We start from the raw sequence: 14,539 nt of genomic DNA on the forward strand, positions 1-14,539 counted from the left end.
TCCTCCTTATTGCTTCACCCAACTAGTCACATGTCATTGAGGAATGGTTGAACCAACTAACAGCCCTCAGTTGCATGCTGCAAGTTATTAACTCCGCAAAATCACTGGGAATAACTCTTGACAAGAATCTTAACATGCAGAAACACCTCAGTGCGACCACCAAAGGAGCGAACCTCCAAATGAACATCCTAAGAAAACTAAAACCCTTCATCCCCCGTAAAGATTTCAAGTCTGCGTTGCAAGCGCTAGTGATTCCCAGTTTGGACTCTGCTGCTTGCCGAGATCCAAAACTGCTTCTTTAAGGGCCTCTCTTAACTCTGCTGCAAGGCTCATCACTGCATCAAAATGAAACAGCCACATCACCCCCTATTTGAAATCCCTCAACTGGCTACCTTACGAAGCAATAATTCAGTTAAAAATGCCTGTATGACTCATAAAGCCCTGCACTTCAATACCCGAAGATACTTCACTCAGAAGCTGGATCTGTCTGGCGGCTGCAAATCCTCCAGAAGCTCGAGCACCTCGTTGCTAAAAACCACTGAGATTCCCAAAAAATAAAGCCTACCACTGAGCTTTCTATGGGATCGCCCTGAGAATTTGGAACGCCCTGCCCCCTGAACTTAGACTGAATCCTTCAACAGCAGTTAAAGTGCTGCCGTTGAACACATTTCTGCCCTAGATCCTATGATCTCCTCTTTGGGTCGATCATGACATGTCAATTACACTCATGACCAGATCTCTCCTTTTATGTAATTGTGTTTGATCTATAGTTCCTGACAATATTTGGTACCTTTCCTTGTCAGGGGTGATGCCTTATCCTTTATTGTATTCGCCTTTTGATATTACTAATTCTGTTTGTCTCTGAACTATTGTAAAGCGCCTTGATACCCTCAAGGGTCATTTTCACATATGTAACCTTTTTTAGAGAAAAAAAAAATAATTGGAAAGATGACTTTCCCTGGAGCATGTCTGAATATTGAGTATCTTTTCATCTTGAGGCTTTTCAGACAGTCGGCTCACTTAGGGCACTGAAGCTTTGCCACCAAATTGGCCATTTTCATCAAAGCCAGATTTTGTACAATATTTTTTTTCCATCGCTGGAGCAGCAAGTGTGCATCGCTGCAGTGTGTCTACCTGCCAGTGATTCTTGACTCGTTGAATAACAAAAACACCTTGCTTCTTTCTCTTCCAGGGGAAGGACTCCACTTCCTTTTGACCACCTACAACATTTTTATGGGTTGATATGTGGATCAAAAACCTTGGATAACGGTTTAAATTGTAGTTCGTTTGTACAGTTTCTATGAGATTTTCGCTCCATTAATCAAAGTCTGGCAACCATATTCAACTTTCTCCGTCGTGAAGTACTCTTTCTCAAGTTAATTTTAAGAAGAACTCTGTTGCTTTCTATGGTTTTTTAAAATCCAAATAGGGTTAGAACTGTGTGACTCTCCTATTCATAAGTGAGCAGCCTTATGAGGTTTAAAGTATTTTATTCATTTATTTGTGTGGTTCTATTTAGCTCAGACTAAGTCAAGTCGATGTTAAAGCGCTTTCACAGATGGTGTGCATTCACAATGGGGAACATTGTACACTTTATAAAACACTTATTGAAGCATACAGTCCAGCGGTCACCATTCTGTTTCATGGTATTTGATCAGGCTAGCCTCTATTCATAAATGTTCGTTAATGCATCATGTTTATAGTTCTGTTCCAGGTTATGACTTCTATTGATGTTTGATGTCCAATGTAGCGTAACCACTTAGGAATTATTTTATCATTTATGAAAAGGAGACTAAAATACGTGTCTCTCAGACTGTGAAGCTGCGCGATCTGACAGACAGGTAAGTAAGTCTCCTTTTCAGCGGCACCGTCTCGGGTGATCAGCCACGCTTTATAAGTACCGCTTGCATGCTTGATTGATTGATTTCATGAGCGTTTAAGGAATTCCTATGTTGTTGCGCTTCATTAGGCATCAGAACGTCAATGAATGGACTCCTCTCTACTTTTTCCCTTGCTCGCGACAATTGCTTCTCTTCATGTCCCACTTAGGAAGACTTTGTGAGCCACGGAGTGCCAACACCTGAACACTTTGCCTCGCTGAACAAGAGTAGCATAGCCCTTCTTCTAAATGCCTCCTAGGCTAGAAAGGCATAACATGCATCCAGCCCGCACCAGTCTTTTAGAGACCTGCTTCTTCCCGCATAGTCAAGCGGATTTTCCTACTTCTCTTGCCCCTGTTTGTACCATTGAGTGAGGATCTGGAAACACCCAATCTGTTGAAGAACAACAGAAAAATTAAAAGAGGCGCCCTCAGGCGGCTTAGCAATCCCTGGCAGTGGCACATCTTGTAGCCTCTTGTTCACTGCACAGATACAGACACCAGAAGATTACTAGAAAGAAGCTTTCGTGGTTCAGGCATGCTGGCCCAATCTCTAAGCTGAGCCTACTCCATCATTCTGGGTGACAAAACTGCACCTGATCCATGTCCATCTGCCGCTCTAGAGTATGTGCTTGAATTAGTTTAAAAAATGCACTTGAAATCACTCAATGTATCTAGACCCTGCTGTGAAATGTCCACAGAGGAGTCATTCTGGTGAAAGAAAGAGAGGGACTTAATAAAAAAAGACATATTTAAACTCCAGATGCTATCTCAAGGAGAGTTGCAGGGTTGTGATGAAGAAGAGGGACAAAGCTGTAATGTGTGTGGTTTTTGGACATGTGTAGCATGTCTAAAAGTCATGATATGTTTCCTTATTGTGTGATCTTGTTATACTTGGGCAGAACAACAGTGGTCAAAGAGTAAGTTCTATATAATGTCTAGAGTACTGATATAGTATTGGACTAAAGAGCAGAATGGCTGTTCCTCCTCTCGAGAGTGTAACTGAGACATCTGTCTTCTCATCCCAGCTGACACTGCAGCCGACCCTGATGTTTCTTTCAAGATGAAGGGCAAGAACCCTCCACATCTGAGAAGTCCTCTGCACCCAGAAAGAAGGAAAACAAATGATTGTGTCAGCACAGGTGAGGAAGAACTGCATTGCATCACATGATAGTTACTCACTACAATATTTGAAATGCAAATATTTTGTCAACCATTACTATGGCTAAACTTGAGTTATTGAGCTCAGCATATTAATGCAGCTACAACAAAGATCTGTGTTTAACCTAACAGTCACTAGTTAGTAACTCCTGTAACATCTCTTCAGTGTGAGCTTAATAAAAGGAGGACAGTTGCATTTCATAATACCAGTTACTGGTGGTTGGAAACTATGAATATGGTAGTTAATGCTGATTATTTTTTTTTAACTCCTCTTACTCAGAGGTAGGAAATCTGTCTAAAGGAGTTAAACGGTTCAACCACCGTCCTTTATATCACGGTGGACCTGAAGCATGAAGCATGTTTATAGTCGCAGACACTCCGATTTGGTGTTTGCACCACCAAAATGCTTTTTTATATGTACTAATCTCTTTTTAGGAGTTGGTAAACATTGAATGACTCCTAAAATGAGATTCCAAATGGATAGCGGTTTGGTATTTGGAAGGAGTGTGTTTTGAGAGATCTTTCCAATATCAAATTAATGTGTTATGTATCTGTGTTTTACAACTGAAGTCCAGTCACCAAACATTGAAAAGTAAGAGACTCCGAATTGGTCATGAAGAGGATAGATTAACTATGAAAACTCTAAGACAAAAGTATTGAATTAAATGTTGGGAAGCAAAGTCTACATTTGAATCTAAGAGGTGGTGTGAGATCAGTGAATGTGCTCAGATAAAGTATACAAAGTCCTTTTGGAAACTCATAAGTAAGCTAGAGGAGCCAGAATCTAAAATAGAGCATTGAGTCGTAATGCTGCGAGAAGTATCAGTGATAACTTCATTACGATAACTCACTTGGGAGTGAGCCAGACTGAGATGCTGACAGCAGTTCTTCACCAATCAAATAATATGTAGAAGCCACAAGTACAAAACCCATGTGGGTTGATCAATAGCAGTGTGCTTCTGGTCCCAATAACATCAACAAGTGACCCAAATGAAGAAGCTCTTGGTCCTTTGAGACCAGGTCAATTGAGAGTGGACCAGCTTTCTATCAGTGACGTCTGTTTGGTGCCTAATAAATCAGAGACAGTAAAAACAATATCTCTAATGAAAAGCGGAGCGGTGCCAAATCCAGATGGAGCCCCACTGGCGGTATGGATACTCGGAGTGTGCCGTTCATTAACACTTTACAAAGGTATCCTGGGTTCTGAAACTATACCCAACAATTGGAAAGGTTCTAATTGCGTCCCATTGATAAAGAGGAAGATGGCAACAATCCTCAAACTTACAGAACCGTTGCTCTTCTTGACACAGGAGCAAAGATCTTTGCCATATTATTACTCGTTGACCTGGATGACTGAAGCATAGGCAGGACAATCGTCCTCTAATCAGGGAACACTGTGGCAAAAGGCATAGAATATTTTGAACAAATTCTTTACCACCATTAGATTGCTGCATATCGTTGCCTGGGTCAGGGTTAAATTCGGCAATGGTTCGTCAATTTCTAAAAAGATTCCAATGAACTGGGGACTGAAACGGGTGCCTCGTGGCACCAGTCCTTTTTAACTTGTATATTGCAGATATGTTTCCTGCACTGGACAGTCTAAAAACATATCCCCCAAAATCGGGGTGGCAATCATTGCCACTTTTGCAGTATGCAGACGATACTGCCTTTTCCGACTAGACTGCAGTTGGCCTTCAGACGCCCCTAAATGGTCTCCAACAAAATAATGATCTGAATACATTGAAATTAAATTTGGCAAAAAACAAAAATCATGAAGTTTTGGAATATCGAAGTATAAATATACATGGGAGATAAATTATCAAAAGATTTCAATTATCTATATATTGGAGTATGGATTCTCAACTCGTACAAAAGTCAGTTAAAAACAATACCTGTTCTCTCCAAAATCAACTGGAAAAAATTAACAGCAGCTTAATGAGCACTCCTTGGATGAGACTGCTAGAAATAATCAAGCCAAATAGGCACCAGCATTATTACATCGGTCCCACAGTTGGGGGGAGGGAGGGTCTAGACAGCATGGCGAAATGGAGGCAATTTAGTCATGTCATTAGGGTAGTATTTGGGCTACCTAAATACTCGCTCCCCGGTTTGAAACTCAGATTGGAATTTGGTATGGTAATTATATCTACTGAAGCTTATACTTAATTCATCAAATACTGGTCTGACTGAGAAGTGCACCTCAGAAAACTAAAAATCTAACCAAGATCCTGAAAGCTCTCGAGTTAATGAAATACTGGGAGTTAGGGAAGGATCACAGCCTTTTCAAAGCTCAAGGTACGATAGCGGCATCGCTGTATTGATTCACAAAAAAAATCTGATGTAATTTTAAAAATCTGTTCAGAGTACAGTTGTTACTATCTTCATATAATTCTCCGTCAACAACGTTGTATCTTTTGGAAGACATGAAACGGGTCATTCGAATGAAGTTTATTTAGCTAAGGTTTCTACTACTTATTTTTAAAACATTAGAAACTTGGAAGAACTCTTCTGATTGTGAATGTTGTGGAATTTGTGGCCTGTGCACAAAAGCATTCATTTTGAACTACACGTTTAAACTTGACATCTCTTCAGATAGTGACTTTTTACATGCTTTGCATGTACATGTGTAAGAGGTATGCGGGACAGAACAGTCAAAGTCAAGAATATTGGCTTATTTCCTTATTTTATTTCCTTTCTTATACAGTGTCATTCGTAATAGTATTTCTCATTTTCTCTGTTCTTCCTCTAGGTTCTTTTAACGTCCTGCAACACTGGAGCACAAACACCGCCACTCCCTCGGACAAAAGAAACCGAAGTGGCACAGGTAAGTGTTTCATTCATACTTGACACTGTTTGGGAAAGGGTGTGGGGAACGATCACCACCTAAGAGTCAACCATCACCCAGTCTGTTTTTCTGGTATATTTAATCGTGTCCCACGTATAGTAACTGTGGACATGCGTGATTCAGTGCACTCTGCTATAATTAATACTGGCGGTGCAGTGGGGGCTTTTCTGACCCTCCCTGTCTTCTTCCTGTTATGATCCGTATACGGGCGCGTACCTGCGAAAGCCACGCTCCTCCAGGACTGTGGCGGAGCCTCTGCTGGGTTGTGGCCTCCTGGCATCTTCCTGCTTGGCTTCCATCGCTCAGGAGTCATGGTCTCCTGCCCTTCTTCTTGAGGTGGTTGTGGGGAATCTTCCTCCTCCTTTTGGCGTTCTCCCAATGACGTCCAGCACGTTTCTTTCTCTGCGCTTTCCTGTTCCCCTCTTCACTTTCCGGATACACCCCGACAGGCCTTCCTCTGCGCTTATTGGTTCTTGGACTCCTCTGGCGTGGTTACCGGCATTCAGGGAATTTCTGTAGTTTCCCCAAATAAAGGGACCGCATTCTCCGAATGGTGTCGAGATTGTGGAGAGCGAGGCTTGTTCCACATTTCATGTTCTTCTCTGAGGTGCTGTAAATACAGAAAAGGGACGGCGTGATGAGGCAGAGACCAGCATTCCTCATCAATGCCAAGCACCTTGAGGCTAGAGCTCCTGACAACATGATAACGTGATCCGAAAGTATTTTGCTTGCAGCACATTTCTTTGTAAGCGTTTTATCATGGAGAGAAAATATGAGCGGTACCCCTTAACAAAAATCAAGGGAAGTAGGGTTAACCAACCAATGTGAAAAGGAGAGATTCCCTTGAACAGAAATGAAATTAATAAAACTTTATGGACGAAAACGTTTACAAGATTCACGTATATAAAAAAAGACCACAATTTATTGATCATACAGTAATTTAAAAAGTGGACAGTTAAAAGACCACTTGACACAGATTTTTAAAACCATGAAAACCATAAAAGAACAATAAAAAACCTGACACTCAATATCGACCAGCAAAATTGATACATAAAGACAGAAAACAGTAAGACATTAAACTCGTACAATACTAAGCGTATATTCAATCTCTATTTCTGACACCAATGTTACGTACACAACAATACAGTGTATCAACAAGGATATCCGAGTCCAGAATTATACTGAAGGGTGCGTCGACGCGTTTCGGTGGTTTCTCACAATTCTATCTGTCGTAGTACAGGGGTCAATATAATCTCCCTAAAGAATGGATACACAGTGGGTTAGAGTGGATACATCATAATTCCCAAATTATTTTAATTTCCTACAGTTGAAAGGATAACAATGCAAAAATAATTACATAAGTAAAAGCCTTCCTAATACATTACAGTTGGTCGTACATTTGTGTTTGTTGTTACATATGGCAATCTAAAAACAATCCGATATAGCCTGAATACCAAGTTCCTTTACAAACAATCACAATACATTTTCTACTATACTGACTAGTCCGCTAATTTCCCTTTACCTATCATTTTGAAAATGATAGGTAAAGGCAAATTAGCGGACTAGTCAGTTCCCAGAAACATAGAAGTGTATACATTTGAAACGAACGTTGCAGTATAGTAGAAAATGTATTGTGATTGTTTGTAAAGGAACTTGGTATTCAGGCTATATCGGATTGTTTTTAGATTGCCATGTGTAACAACAAACACAAATGTACGACCAACTGTAATGTATTAGGAAGGCTTTTACTTATGTAATTATTTTTGCATTGTTATCCTTTCAACTGTAGGAAATTAAAACAATTTTGGAATTATGATGTATCCACTCTAACCCACTGTGTATCCATTCTTTAGGGAGATTATATTGACCCCTGTACTACGACCGATATCAATTGTAGTCTTGACAAAGGTGGATAGAATTGTGAAAAACCACCGAAACGCGTCGACGCACCCTTCAGTATAATTCTCGACTCGGATATCCTTGTTGATACACTGTATTGTTGTGTACATAACATTGGTGTCAGAAATAGAGATTGAATATACGCTTAGTATTGTACGAGTTAAATGTCTTACTGTTTTCTGTCTTCATGTATCAATTTTGCTGGTCAATATTGAGTGTCAGGTTTTTTATTGTTCTTTTATGGTTTTCATTGTTTTAAAAATCTGTGTCAAGTGGTCTTTTAACTGTCCACTTTTTAAATTACTGTATGATCAATAAATTGTGGTCTTTTTTTATATACGTGAATCTTGTAATTGTTTTCGTCCATAAAGTTTTATTAATTTCATTTCTGTTCAAGGGAATCTCTCCTTTTCAAATTGGAGCGTTTTATCATGTTCAAAGTTAAAGAACACTAAGCACGTTGCCCATGCTTGTTGTCTGGTTGGAGACTGCTCTCAATCGGAAAGACAAGCAATCACATAAGCATTGCCCCTCCGACAATGTGTGAATGGGACCAAGCTTTGATTATATAAACTGTCTCTGAGCTACGGCCCTCAGATGAGCTCTGCTTTGGATTATCCTGGAACATTCGGCAGTCGCTGAGGTGCAGTCCTGCTGACTCCAGTCTATATCCTGCAAAGGGCGGCGTCCTGTTGTACCCCAGACTGGCTTCCTCATACATCTTACACCGGTATGGGGAGTTTGGCTTCCCAGGCGATTTGGCAGACGGTACTCTCACTATGTTCTTAATGGTATAGGCAGTATGAGGTAGAAATAAAAGTTTGATATATTCTCATATATTCATGTAATCACTGTAAATGTTTATGTTTTTACCATTCTTGTAATGTTGGTAACAATGCTTTGTTTCCTCCTACTAATAATTGAAGCTCATGTTTTTTACAGAAGAATACCATGGTTTTAAAAAAATGTGAAATGCCAATCTGTATCTTTCTTGTGTCTCTCGTGGGCATGCCTAAGTTAAATGATGAAAGGGTAGATCTGTTTCGACTGTTTCCTTTGGGCAATTAGAGTTGTCATGTTCTGAGGTTACAGAAACCATCCGGGGCCCTGTAAGGTTAGGGGTCCAGAGGGCTCACCGTGAGCTAGCTAGGAGCTGGGACAACATACTCTAATGATAGGAGCCATATTGTTGTCCAGATACACAGTCCTACTAGTAGGAACCGTTCGACAGATTATGGTTACCGTGGGGATTCATTGTCGCACATAATATGCTTATGTCCACGCTTCGTGTGTATGAGAAAGTGTGTTTGCCCATGTTTTAACAGGCTCGAGGTAAGATCAGTGGATGCAGCATTCACAGTATGTGTAGGGGTGCGGCATACAGCTAACAAGCTGTCTCCTGAAATATTTGGATCAAGTACTAATCGAACTGCACAAAACTGAAAAGGTAAAACTCTATTCCTCTTGTCGGAACTACCAAATGGCAGCTTGAAGCCCTTCACTGCGCAAACGGGAAATGTGACTAGTCCGCAGAACGTCGATGCCTTTTCCCCCTCACCAGTAGTGTGAGATCTCTAAATGGTGGAATTGCTGTTGGACTTTTATGGTTATTGATATCACTTTTGGGCCTATTGGAAGAGCTAGCCTTAAGAACGTTTGTTAATGCGAAGAGACGAGCACCAGCCAGGCTCCTGTTTTCTAGTACATTTAGGCAGATTGACTAATGTAACACCAATGCATGTTAATAACGTACTTTAAGGTTTGGGAAGTACTAAATAGCACTTAGTTTCAATCTAGCCATAAGCATTTGTAAAATATGTCCCAAGATGTGTGAAGCAATAAGCTATTAAACACGTTGTTCTTCCTATCACCCATATTACCCTTAGGCGCATCGGCCATTGTCAATTCTATTACACTCTAACAATGCAGTTTAAGGTATGGGGAGCAAAGAAAGAAAAAAACATTAACCATGTCACTTCTCTTGTGAATTGATATTACTGACTGTACTGTGATTCCAAATCTTGTGGGGGGGTTTAGTCCCAAGTATATCAATAATGTGCATTATTGCATAGGATTATAATGCTTTTAATAGTTAAGAGTTTTTATTTTTGATAATGTGATAATTGTAGCATATTTTAATAGCTCATCTTAATTCTTCAGCAAGTTGTATTTAACATCAATTGTATGGGTTTACTGAAAATGTTTATAAGATGTGTTCTAAAGATTTTCTATTTTCATTTTTTTTATTAAACAAACAATTACCTTGATTTGACTTGACTCTGAGCTGGAGGCGTAACCCGTTTGCAAGAGGTTCCTTTTGGAACCCTTCGCCAATCATACAAAAAAAAAGTTTGTAGGAGAGGGGACCACTGTCAACGTTTTCTTTTATCTTTAGTTTTAAACAAAGCCACATTTTCTTAAAGGAAAATAGTCTGCATTTTCAGACAAAAGTTGCCTTTATTTAATGTAGTCAGAGACATGTTTGTGGCTGTTCCTAGAAGGCATCCTTTCCTGTGACAGCCTGCTGTCGAAGCAAGTCCAATTTACTGCATTAATAATGAGGTAGTTGGATTACAACACGCTTCAGTTGGGATTTTATGATCTGGCTGATGAGTACATAGGTCAGGTTGTAAAATTCTTTACTAGGCGCAGAAATACTGGTCGCAAATTGTGATTTGTTACATCAGGGCCCATATATGTAAAACTTTGAGGTTATTTAAAGCTTGACTTTTGCAACGTTCAAACTCACATTTACTTTATTTTTTGAGTACGTTTTTTCTACTTACGCAGGATTTGTCAACACTGATGTTCATCTGGCAAATGATGACGAGCCAGCGACCATTTTCATTGACCGCATGGGAGCAGAGATCGAAGAGAGCAGCTCTGAGCCTGACATGGGTAATTCACTGATGCTTCCTATTTCACATGGGTGCAGAGAACGGGGAGAGCACACTGAGCCTGACATGGGTAATTCACTGATGCTTCCTATTTCACATGGGCGCAGAGAACGGGGAGAGCACACTGAGCCCGACATGGGTAATTCACTGATGCTTCCTATTTTACATTGGTGCAGAGAGAAGAAGCAGGGCATCACTGAACCTGACCTAGGTAACACATTAGTGCTGTCTCGCCTCTCCCCGCTTAATTGGCGCATTGCTGGTAGGGGGCATTATTCTGGTAACACACAGGGACTGCACTTTTTCTGATTTGGTCTGTTTTGTTTCTGTGGAGAGGGGATGCAGATGTTATGCCATACCTATGGAGCAGACTGAAGCATCCCGGCATACAGCAGTGCGACTCGTCCATGGCTGTGGCAAATGCGATTCTCATACTGGTAGCTGAGCTGCTGGAAGCTGGCGTTGATCAGAAGTGGACATGATTGGCAGCTCAGCAGACTAAGTGGTGTTCTTGCGCTTGTGGAGCCTAATACTGTTTTCAGTCTCTCCATTACTGTGAGAGCACAACACTTCATTATATTGAGGTTTTTGCTCTTTTACTGACTGTACGTGATGCACAGGGGCTCTTTATTGCACATGCACAAAGTGAGGGAGGAATTCCATTGTTTTTCACCCACTATCCCACTGCAATTCAATCTTGGCCCTTCTCCAGTAGGACAGTCTGACCTGATTTGTCATACTAGGTCCCCTTCACATGAGAGCATGAGCAACCCCAGATTTGGGTCTTGTCAATGAGGTGTAGCTTGAGTCCTGTGGCACAGTGTGCAGGTGCCCAGTCTGGGTTTACTGCATCTATTGCAACAAGAACAAAGTGAAGGGTAAAATGCTTGAACTATTCTCAGCCACTGACTGTCACTCGGTCACACCCTAGTCCATGGTTAATCAGTCACGGGTAAAAGATGCACCAGAGCCTGAGGTTGTACCACGGAGGAGACCATACCCACAGGCTTGCACCAGAACCTGAGGTGTACCCTGAAGGAGGCTGTGCCCAGAGGCTTGTGGAGGGGTCTCAGAGGCACCACCAAGGTCACAGATGTACCACCAAAGGCTAGTCTTAACAATGTGGGAGATGGAGGCCACGTCACACGAGCAGCAAGAGGTGGGGGCCCTGCAGCTTGAAGATTACAGGTGCCAGAAGGTATTGCATAACTGGGGGCTGGTAAGCAAATATTTTTACATTTTGTTCCGCCTCCTTCTCGCTTAGTCGTCCGTAGGTCTGTCCGCATGAACCTTGGGGTGCTGACCCGACGACAGACCAGTGACCCACAAATATATATAAGCTGGAGCATGTGTTGCACCCAAGGTAGTGCCCAAGTGAACGATGACCTGGCCATCTTGCTAGCCCTCCCTGAATCCTTTTGGAGCATAAGTGCATTGTACAGTTTGTTTCCTCATGATAAAGGGCCTTATACCACCTTGGAATTGAGATCCAGTTTTCAGTGCCATCCTAGAGACGGCTTGGAATCACTTGAATTTTAGGTGCACCCGTACGAGGTCCTGACTCTGAAAAAAACACCCGACCCTAGAATCCTCCATAGTATTGTATACGTGACTAGATAAGCCCACAGTCCAGGCTGCCTCCTCATCGACCCTTTGCTATCTTTTGAAAGGTTCCTCTCTCCAACACGAGCTTCTCTGTAGCGTCAGGCAACAAGACCTTCCCACTGTCCACACTGCTCCTTCACTGGTCATTTGAAATGTGCCTTTCTCCATCACGAGCGTCTTGTGGTGAGGCCTTCCCACTGCTCCTTCACTTTGAAATGCTATTTGTTTCTTCCCTTAGACTCATTTGCCCTCTTAAGCCCTCGTTACACGTGGCCTGGTACTTGGTGTGATATTTATTGCACCTGATAAACGCTGACTCTGCCTAGTCTAAACGTATCCGGTGTGATAAGCACCCCAATTACGAATTTCGGGGGATCAACATGTAAATACTGGGCATTTTTCCCACAATGAACACCTGCAGGTTTCACCTGCCGATATATATCAAAAAACGTCTAATTGTGTTAAGTGCAGGAACATGAGTTACAGTTTGTATTGCCATAACCTGGGCTGCTCATAAAGGGAGGCTTGGAATAATCGCACTTCAGTATTGTGCTTTAGGATGCTATATTTCTGTCTGTGCATCAGGATGTTTTTTGTTTATTCCAGGGCATGAGCTAGTTACATTTCGCATAAAAGACGAGAATGAAACCTCATTCTTGGACTACGAAGGAAGCATGAGATTAGACCGCGTCAACAGGACTGTTGGTGAGTAAATTGTGCCCTCCTGCTGGGTGTCAGATTCAACAAATCTGTTTACATTTGTTCATCAAAAGTGTCTCCTCTTGTCAACCTGTGATCTTCTCTTATTTTTTTACTGAGCTTTATATAGTGCAAGTTTGTTGCCTTTCAACAACTTCCAAGTGCTCTGTTACAAGTGTTTTCTCCATATGTTTTGCGCAGTAGTGTTGTCAAGAAAGTTGAATGGGTGAATGGGATATGGTCTCTCATAAAGGTACTAACGAGGCCTGAGTGTAGGGGATTTTTCTCTGTCACACTATCTTATTGGGCCCAAACCTCCATAGCAGGAAGTCATTGTCCGTGTCAATGTGGGTGTGAAGTACTTAGATTTGGGGCGTTCTGATTAAGTGGTGTCATTAGATCTGAAAGAGATGACAGTTGTACATTGATACTTGCATCGCCTTATTCCAAAGACTGCCTGTACAATTGTATTTTCAAGATTTTCTTGAATTGAAGGTGGTTGGATTCGGCTCTTAATGGCTGGTTTACGCCATTGGAGTTTCAATACTTGGATTCAGAGAGACCTAACTTGTGTTTTTGATGTCTGAATCTTGCTCATCTCAGGATTATGATTGATATGTAGTATGTTGCAAGTGCCTGGAAGTACCTGCTCTCGATTCTCGAGGCCTACAAAAGGCTGAGGGCGTTGTGTACTGGATATTAAATCTGATCGTTGGCTCTGATTGGATTCATTGAGTTCTTATGTGGTCACTTCTGTTCTTATTGTGTCTCAATCTTTCCGCTCAGTTCTGGACTTGTTAAACTCAGTTTAACATGTTTTATTGGAAGTCCACTATTGTTTGTAGACAATAATCCAGTAATCTCTTTGGCTATCATCAATCTCTTGATAGTGGGCTTTCGGAGAGACAAGGAACATCTTTGGAAAAATTAATTTATTGTCTTGCAGCTGTCGCTTTACTTACTCATTCCTGACAGATGGCTGCATTTATCTGTTGTTTTTATGTAGTAGATGAAAGACCCAAGAGCAACAGGGTGCTTTACATAGAAAACTTTGCAAAGTGTGAGAACATGGTTGTTAACGACGGCTGCATACTTTACCCTAATAATCAAAATATATATACACACAGCCCGTTCTGAGATCAATCTCTGGTATAGGCAAGAATTCAGATATCTACAGAATACAACACACTCAAAACTGAGGTTGGTGTGGATGGAAGGTGTAATAGAGTTCCAGAGATTGGGTGAACAGCCTGGGATAGACTGGACGGGAGGAAGTATTTATTACTGGCAGCAATGAGTTCAAGAAGGATAGTGTCTGAACTACAGAGCTGTAGACAGCTTCTCGAGATTTCCAACTTCTTGAACAGATAGTGGGGATGGTATAATTGTGGTGAACTTAATACATAAACTCCAAGTTTAGATGTGGACCTGCTGCCAATAGGGAGCCCACTCGGAGTGGAAAATGGAAGTTGTGTGACCGTAGCGTCAATCCCTGGGGTCACGTGTGCCGCTGTGTGCACAGAAGCCTATGGAGGAGCAACGTGGATTTTTGGG

The 14,539-nt window shown here is 41.5% G+C and overlaps 1 protein-coding gene across 1 annotated transcript in view; it reads left to right on the forward strand.

The window, feature by feature from the left end:
• LOC147678850 (uncharacterized) overlaps positions 1-14,539 on the forward strand; it is a 94,830-nt gene that overhangs the window by 25,909 nt on the left and 54,382 nt on the right. Inside the window, exons 4-7 of the mRNA XM_086946273.1 lie at positions 2,908-3,021; positions 5,790-5,864; positions 10,575-10,682; positions 12,893-12,991. Coding sequence (XP_086802399.1) covers positions 2,908-3,021; positions 5,790-5,864; positions 10,575-10,682; positions 12,893-12,991 — 396 coding nt within the window. The remainder of the gene's footprint in view (positions 1-2,907; positions 3,022-5,789; positions 5,865-10,574; positions 10,683-12,892; positions 12,992-14,539) is intronic.

Source organism: Lissotriton vulgaris, chromosome 12, assembly GCF_964263255.1.
Source record: "Lissotriton vulgaris chromosome 12, aLisVul1.2, whole genome shotgun sequence".
Classification (NCBI taxonomy): domain Eukaryota; kingdom Metazoa; phylum Chordata; class Amphibia; order Caudata; family Salamandridae; genus Lissotriton; species Lissotriton vulgaris.